A 9,307-nucleotide genomic window follows, 5' to 3' on the forward strand; every position below is an offset into this window, starting at 1 on the left:
ACGGTTCACATATTGCTGAAGCCTGGCTTGGAGAATTTTGAGCATTACTTTACTAGCATATGAGATGAGTGCAATTGTGTGGTAGTTTGAGCATTCTTTGGCATTGACTTTCTTTGGGATTGGAATGAAAACTGACCTTTTCCAGTCCTGTGGCCACTGCTGAGTTTTCCAAATTTGCTGGCATATTGAGTGCAGCACTTTCACAGCATCATCTTTCCGGATTTAAAATAGCTCAACTGGAATTCCATCACCTCCAGTAGTTTTGTTCATAGTGATGCTTTCTAAGGCCCACTTGACTTCACATTCCAGGATGTCTGGCTCTAGGTGAGTGATCACACTATCGTGATTATCTTGGTCATGAAGATCTTTTTTGTTCTTCTGTGTATTCTTGCCACCTCTTCTTAATATCTTCTGCTTCTGTTAGGTCCATACCATTTCTGTCCTTTATCGAGCCCATCTTTGCATGATATGCTCCCTTGGTATCTCTAATTTTCTTGAAGAGATCTCTAGTCTTTCCCATTCTGTTGTTTTCTTCTATTTCTTTGCATTGATCGCTGAGGAAGGCTTTCTTATCTCTTCTTGCTATTCTTTGGAACTCTGCATTCAGATGCTTATATCTTTCCTTTTCTCCTTTGTTTTAGGGATGGCAATCTGCTTTACTCCATCTACTGATTCAAATGATAATCTTATTCAAAATGTACTCTCAGAGACTTACTCAGAATAAAATTTGACCAAATATCTAGGCACCATCTGGCCCAGTTAAGTCAACATATAAAATTAACCATCATGCTAGAGATTTTGAAAAGACATACAGTAAAAGTCATCATCCATACTGCATAAAAATAGTTCTTAACACAAAATAGGAGGTTTTTTTTATTACAATTTTGAAGATCGAACAGAAAAAGAAATATCTACTTCGACCCCCAAATCATATCATGTTTAATTAGGAAACACTACAGGTATTCCCGTTAAAGTCAGGAACAAAGACAAGATGTCAAATACCAATATTATTTAACACTTTAGGAAGTATTAGTCAGTGCTGTTTATTGAGAAAAAGTGAGATAACAAATGGGAAATAAATTTATCATCATTCACAGATATGACTATATATCTGGAAAATCAAAGTGAATCAACTGAAAATCTATTGCAAACATTAAAAAAAACTCAGTACACTGGATGCATCAAAGATTAATGTGTAAAAATTAGTAGTCTTCACAAGCAAACAACAAACAGAAGATATAACGGAAGTGCAGTTGACATTTACAATTGCAACAGACAAAAATGAATATCCAACATCAGAAGAAATGTGGAATTTTTTTTTAATTTTTAATGTCTACAAAGAGACACAAAATACTTGAACATATGAAAAGGTATGCCATATGCTTATATAAAAAGATTCACTATCATCATAAAGATAATAATTCTCTAAATTAATCTATAAATTTACCAAAATCTCAGTAAAAGGGTAATAGGATATTTTTAGAAACTGACAAATGCATTTTAAAACTCACAATAAAAATCAGGAAGAATTGCCAAGAAAATTCTGGAAAGGAATAATAATGATGAAGAAGACTAGACTAACCAGATATTAAAATAAAGTTGAAATGATTAAATTATTATAACAGTGTATTATGGTAGACAGGCCAATGCAACAGAATAAAGTCTAGAAAGATACCAAAATACATACTGAGGACAATTCAGGATAGAACAAAGGTGACACTTGCAATCAGTGAGAAAAATATTAAATATACATTAAATGTTGCTGGTACAACTGAGTAGACATCTTAAAAAACAAATTCCAGATAGATCAAACATTTAAACATAAGTAGTAATACCATCAAAGTGATAAGAAAAAAATTATAGTGTTTTTTATAACATAGGAGTATAGAGAGATTTTTTAAATAATAAAAGAAACAGAAGACAATAAAAAACAAACTGAACTATTTCTACATTGCAAAAATTGTTAAAAACTAGCTTAAAAAGCACTACAGTCTTAGAAAATATAATTCATAGCACACATAAAAAGTTCTACAAAACTAAGATACTTGTAGAAGAATGAGTACTATATGCCATGTAGAATTCTAAGCACTCAGGATACAGCAGTGCAGAGATAAAGAGATTTAAAAGTTAGTGTAAGTTCTGCTGTAAGTTCTGTAAGATTTAAAAGGTAGTGTAAGTTCTGCCCTCATAGAACTTATACTACCTCTACCATGGAGTAGGTAAGTAAGTAGGTAAATAATAGATAATTGATATATAAACATCCACACACACATACACATACAGACATACATGTATTTGCTTACATAACTACAAAATATCTCTAGAAGGACACATAAGAAAGCACTGAATACCAGTTACCTAGAGAGAAGAAAACTGAGGGGCAGAAAAAAGCAAATGATTTTTCAATGAATAACCTTTTACACCTTTTAAGTTTATACTATGTGATTTTTAAAATAAATTCAACTAAAATTACACAAAATTAGATGTTCAAAGAAAAGCAGGAACAGGATATTTGAAACAGAAGAGAAGTGCATTTAAGAAACACAAATAGAAAGTCTACAAAACTCTCATCACGAGAAAGAAAAAAGAATCTGCAAATACATGACGTGATGGACATTAACTAAACCTATTATGGTAATCATTTCACAATATATATTCATATGAAATCATACTATACACCGAAAATTAATACACTTTTATACGCCAACTGTATCTTAATAAAACCTAAAAGAAAAAAGCCAAAAAAAGAGATAGTCTAGAAAAGAAAAACATAGCAACTGAAATTAAAAAATCTCAAAGGCAGTTTCAATTATAGAGTAGGCCCCAAATGAAAAGAAAGTAAACAGGGAAATAGACTGAAAATCACCACCACACTCCCCCCTAAAAAAACTAGCACAAAAAGGCAAAGAAATAAAAACACGAGAGAAAAATTAAGAGACATGAAAGATAGCATGAGACAATCCAATATGTATGTAATGGGACCTTAAGAGGCCAAAGAAAAGAGCAGAATTTTAAAAGATAAAATGTCCAAGAATTTTCTAGAATTTAAGACACATGAGTTCTTAAAATGAAGGAGTAAACCACATTCTAAGCAGAATAAATAAAAATAAATCAGCTCCGAGACCAATATAATCAAAACTGAACAAAGAAGAAAAAATAATTCTAAAAAGAAAGAAAAGGCTGATTAACTAAAAAGGGTAACAACCAAACTAACAACTAACTTAGCAATAGCAAACATGGATTTGATCCCTAGTCCAGGAAGATTTTACATGCTGTGGAGCAACTAATTAAAAAAAGAAGAAAAAAGGGAAGAATAATTTTAATGTGCTGAAGCAAATACTGTCCTAAATTCTATACTCATTAAATTATCATTTAAGAGTTTATTCAGTGTAAAGACAGAAGTAATAACAATAAATATAAACAGATTACAATTTCTCTATTTATGGGCAAATTTAATTTTGGATCAAAAAAATTAAATATAAAACTATTTCATAGGACACATAAAAAATGTATTATCACAGACAGAATAAAAATAGAGATAGAAAAAGACATACTGGGAAAATAATAACCAAAACAACAGATAAATGCATACAGTGAGGAAGAAGGTACATAATATTGATATCAGATAAAGTACAAATCAAAGCTAACAGCATAAAGTGGGACAAAAATAGAGAACTAGCATTTATAAAATATACAATCTATCTGTAGTATACAATCTAATAATAAACATGAATTTCTATTAATATATAGTTCACAAAATGGACTATAAACAAAATAACCACACTGACAGAAACACAAGGAGAATCTATAAACACATTAGGAAATATTAATAGACTTTTTTCAAAGAAATATATTAGACTATAATAAATAAGGTCATATAACATTTGAATAACAATACAAAAGCTTAATCTAATAGAGGTACACAGAACTTTATGCAATCAAACAAAACAGAAATTCATATTTGTTTCAAATATATTTGTGGCATTCAAAAAAATCTGACCTTGTACTATATCAAAACAAAATCTAAATTATATTCCAGAGGCTTCCTTGATGGTCCAGTGGTTAAGAATCTGCCTTGTTGGACATCCCTGGTGGTTCAGTGGTTAAGAATTTGCCTTGCACATGGGCACATGGGTTCGATCCCTGGTCCAGGAAGATTCCACATGACACAGGGCAGGTAGGCCCTTGTGCAGCAACTAATGAGCCTGAGCTCCAGACCTTGCAAGCTGCCACTACTGAGCCCACCTGCTCTAGAGTCCCTGAGCTGAAACAAGAGAAGCCACTGCAAAGAGAAGCCCGCACACTGCAACTAGAGAAAGCCTGCCTGCAGCAATGAAGACCCTACACAGCCAAAAATAAACAAACAAACAACTTGTTTAAAAAAAAAAAAATGTGCTTTGCAATGCAGAGGACTCAGGTGATCAGAACTAAGATTCCACATGCCGAGGATCAACTAAGCCCCCGTAGACCACAACCAATGAGCTCTTGTGCCACAACTCAAGAGTCCCTGCCTGCACTGCAACGAAAGATCCTGCGTAATCCAATTAAGACCCAACATAGGACTTCCCTGGTGGTGCAGTGGATAAGAATCTGCCTGCCCATGCAGGAAACATGGGTTTGATCCTTAGTCCAAGAAGACTCTACATGCTGCGGAGCAACTAAGCCCGTGCACCACAACTACTGAGCCCACGAGCCCTCCTAGGGACTTCAAGTCACAACTACTGAAGGCCGTGTGCGTAGAGCCTGAGCTCCACAAGAGAAGCCACCACAGTAAGAAGCCTGTGCACCACAACAAGTAGCCCCTTCTGGTCCTAACTAGAAAAAGCCCACAGGCAGCAACAGAGCCAGAGCAACCAAAAAAATACATGAAATAATTAAAAAGAAAGAGCCAACACAGCCAAATAAATAAATATTTAAAAAAATAAATTATACTCCAAAGACAGACTTCATATAAGCCATTTTCTGTGATCATGATGCACTAAAATTAAAAATTAAATATCAGTTACCCAAAAGAAAATTCACCATGTAGACATTTTAAAATTTCATTTAAATAATTCTCATATCAAAACGAAATCAAACCAAACTACATTTAGAAGTGATGAGACCACACTGAAAACCTGTGATATGGCCAAGTCTAGAGGAAACTTTAAAGCTTAAGTGTATATACGAGAAAATAATAAACACTGGGAAAAACTGAGACAAGAATAAAATTCAAAAAGCTACAAAAAGAACAAACATCACTAGATCTAATAAGAAAGTAAACAAAAGAAAAGTAATACAGATAGAAGTAGAAAATAGTGAACCATAACACCAACAGAAGATAATCAGCAGAATCAAAGGTAATAATCTGACTGCCAGGTTCCGCCCAGGGTGGAGTTATCAACAGGTGTGGAAACAGAGACAAACTTCCCTGGGACAGGTACAAGGGCAAAGGCAGGACCAGTGAGACTTCATAGCTATCCCCACAGGTCCCAGAATCCTATATTTCTTAAGCCTTCAGTTTATCAATAAACGATACCTCTTTTTTTCCCCCCCCGTTTTTGGCCACATCATGTGGCTTATGGTATCTTAGTTCCCTGACCAGAGGCTGAACCCAGACCTTGGTAGTGAAAGCACCGAGTCCTAACCATTGGATCTCCAGGGAATTCCCAACTAGCTCAATTTTTTTTTTTTTAAGCAAATCCTTTGAGAAGAAACCTAAAATAAATTTGTGTTGTTTTATTTTTAAAATAGAAGACACAAATAAACCATATTAGAGGAAGGAGGCAGATATTGATATGGTACAAATTACACTAATAACACTTAGGTTTGTCTGCAAACAGAAGACCAAATATTAAAAGTCTTAAGATTTTTTTCTCACAAAGAGACTCTAGGAGATAGTACAGAACCAGGCCGCTCTCTTCCATGTAGGCATGGAAGATGCAGGCTCTGTCTTGTTGCTCTGCCACAAATGGCCTCCATTTGTAGGGTCACACTATGATCAAAATGTACAACAGCAAATATGAAGGAAAAACGGATATAAGAAGTGGCAAAGGAAGATTTCCAAAAGCTCCCATACAACAATTCTGCTCACATCCTATTGGACAGAACTACTCATTTAGTTAAACCTAGCTATAAGTAAAGCTAGGAAATGGCATCAGTGTGTCCAACTAAAAGATCTATTAATATGGAAGAAGAAAATACAGCTATTGCGGAAACAAAAAACCTGTGCCACATCAATTACATACAGTATTTATGCCCACAAATCTGAAAATTTAAGTAAGATTAATTATATCCTAAGAAAATAAAATTAACAAAAATTACTTAAGAAAGGAAAGATCCCACACAATGTGAAGCAATTAAGCGTGCTCTCCTCAACTAATGAACCAACATGCTCTGGAGCCCACATGACACAACTAGAGAGTCTATGCACCTCAAAGAAAGATCCTGAATGAAGCAACTAAGACCTAATGCAGCCAAATAAATACTGAATGGAAAAAAAAATTTTTTTTTTTGGCCATGCCACAGGGCTGGTGGGTTCTCAGTTCCCCAACCACAGATAAAACACAGGCTCAGTGGTGACAGCACCGAGTCCTAACCACTGGATGACAAGGGAATTCCAGGCACAAAAGGACAAATATTATAATTCCATTATATGAGGTTCCTAGGATAGACATATTCATAGTGACATAAAGTAGAACAGATATTAACATGGGCTAAAGGTACTAGAGGGAGTTTTTTTTTTAATGCATACAAAGTTTCCATTTTGGATGAAGAAAAATTCTGGAGCAGTGGAACAGGCTCCTATGTTATTTTAATTTTTGATCAGTATGGATTATTTTTATAGTTAAAATAAATAAAATATCTTGCAAGTTAATAGATAGCTCAAGAGGAGTTTACAATACTACTCAAGATCCACAGCGTCCTGACAAGGCAAAGCCTACATCCTAATGAAACACAGCTGTGAACTCTGCAGTAAAACTGACCCTCAACAAGACAATATGAGAAAAACTGTTGCATCACTCACCTTGAACACTTCAGAGAAGAAGCCAGACCCTATTTTTTCACAGGTGAAGTCATCTAAACGTGTCAGTCTGGAAAAGGCACTTATAAGAGCTCGATATGAGGAGGGCCAAATTCTTCCCACTTGGGTCATGTTCCCATCCCCTCCACCACCTCCTTCAAAATCCTCAAGACGCTCCACACGTGGAGGAAATCCTGCAATTGAATTCCGTTTGCTCCGATCCATAGTCTTCAATAATCACTTTTTTCTTCTTTTAAGAATGAATTCCATACATAATAAGTTTTTGTTGAATTTTACTTCTCTTCTGGCTCAACACTAAACAAGAGATCAAAATAATATTTCATTAAAACCATTAATAAAAATTAAACACATGCATACAGTAAACTATTAATGAAAAAGTATTGCCTCTCTTATATTCTAGTTACTGATTTTCAGATCTAAAAAACATTTTATGCCTTGACCTTCAAAAAACAATGATATAGCCATGATTTACTGAGCACCTACTATCTAGGAAACAGTATGAGAGCTGTACATATGTTATGTCATTTGATTCTCAAGTAACCCATGATACAAAGATTATAATGCTTATTTTGCAGAGAGGTCAAATAATCATACAGTCACTAAATGACAGAGATAAAACTAAAATGCCAGACTGATTCAAAAACTTGTACTCCTGCCAATGCCCTTCACAGTCTCATATAATTTTCTCTTCATTTGAAAAAGTCAAGTGCAAATATATAAAACAAGAATGACAAATATTTTACTTTTTAAAATTATATAATTTTAAAAGAACAAAACTATATCCAAAGGCAATTTAAAAAGCCACTCTTGATTAAACAACCCAGTCTAGCAGAAATGACCACAGAAGGCTCTACCATTCTGGTACCTGACAAAGAATAAAAAAAAAAGCCCACTTTTTCTTTTAGTCTGTCTCCACTACTTTTTCCCACAAGAATCAATTATATTTAGGTTTAATTAATCCATTTTGAGTTTAGTTTGGTGTTAAAGAATGTTCTAATTTAATTTTCTTACATGTAGCTGTCCAGCTTTCCCAGCACTTATAAAACTCTTAGAGGAAAATATAGGCAGAACACTTGAAATAAATTATAGAATTACTTTTTCGATCGGTCTCCTAGAATAATGGAAATAAACAAATGAGACCAAGTTAAATTCAAAAGCTTTTAAACAGCAAAGGACACCATAAAAAAAGAAAGAAAGAAAGAAAGAAAGAAAACAACCTATAAAATGGGAGAAAATATTTGCCAACAATGCAATGACTAAGTGATTAATCCCCAAAATTTACAACAGCTCATGCAGCTCAATTAAAAAAAAAAAATTGGGCAGAAGATCTAGACAGACATTTCTCCAAAGACACACAGATGGCCAAAAAGTACATGAAAAGATGCTCAACATTGCTACTTATTAGAGAAATGCAAATCAAAGCTACATGATATCAGGCTTCCCTGGTGGCTCAATGGTAAAGAATCTGCCGGCCAATGCAGGAGACACGGGTTTGAACCCTGATCTAGGAAGATCCCATATGCTGTGGAGCAACTAAAAGCTGTTCGCTGTAACTCCTGAGCCTGTGTTCTGGAGTCTGGGAGCCACAACTACTGAATCCACGCACTGCAACTAATGAAGCCCAAGTGCCCTAGAACCCATGTTCCACAACACGTGAAGCCACCGCAGTGAGAAGCCCTGGCACTGCAACTAGAGAGTAGACCCTGCCTGCTGCAACTAGAGGAAACCTGTGCAGCAACAAAGACCCAGCACAGTCAGAAATAAACAAATTAAAAAAAAATATATATATATATATATATATATCACCTCATACCAGTCAGATAAATACTGGAGAGGGTGTAGAAAGAAGGGAACTCTCCTGTACTGTTGGTGGAAATGGTACAGTTACTATACAGAACAGCATGGAGGTTCCTGAAGAAACTAAAAATACAGCTACCATATGATCCAACAATTCCATTCCCAGGATTTTTCTCAAACCTGAGAAAACCATGGTTCCAAAGGATACATGCACTCTAATGTTCATTTCAGTGCCATTTACAATAGCCAAGACATTGAAGCAACCTAAATATCCACTGACAGATGAATGGATAAAGATGTGGTACATATATACAATGGAATATTACTCAGCAACTAAAAAGAATGAAATAGTTAGGACCAACCTAGACAGCATATTAAAAAGCAGAGACATTACTTTGCCAACAAAGCTCCATCTAGTCAAGGCTATGGTTTTTCCAGTGGTCATGTATGGATGTGAGAGTTGGACTGTGAAGAAGGCTGAGCACC

The 9,307-nt window shown here is 34.8% G+C and overlaps 1 protein-coding gene across 9 annotated transcripts in view; it reads right to left on the minus strand.

The window, feature by feature from the left end:
• The window catches only part of TESK2 (testis-specific kinase 2), a 138,678-nt gene that overhangs the window by 98,599 nt on the left and 30,772 nt on the right, over nucleotides 1-9,307 (minus strand). For 5 of the 9 annotated variants that reach the window (XM_010847845.1, XM_010847839.1, XM_010847842.1 and 2 more), the window contains one exon: nucleotides 7,007-7,318. In XM_010847845.1, coding sequence (XP_010846147.1) covers nucleotides 7,007-7,228 — 222 coding nt within the window. In that variant the 5' untranslated portion in view covers nucleotides 7,229-7,318. Of the gene's footprint in view, nucleotides 1-7,006; nucleotides 7,319-8,035; nucleotides 8,136-9,307 lie in introns of those variants that run through there. The other 4 variants (XM_010847843.1, XM_010847841.1, XM_010847840.1 and 1 more) reach the window with 2 other exon arrangements.

Source organism: Bison bison, unplaced genomic scaffold (assembly GCF_000754665.1).
Source record: "Bison bison bison isolate TAMUID 2011002044 unplaced genomic scaffold, Bison_UMD1.0 scf7180017864256, whole genome shotgun sequence".
Classification (NCBI taxonomy): Eukaryota; Metazoa; Chordata; class Mammalia; order Artiodactyla; family Bovidae; genus Bison; species Bison bison.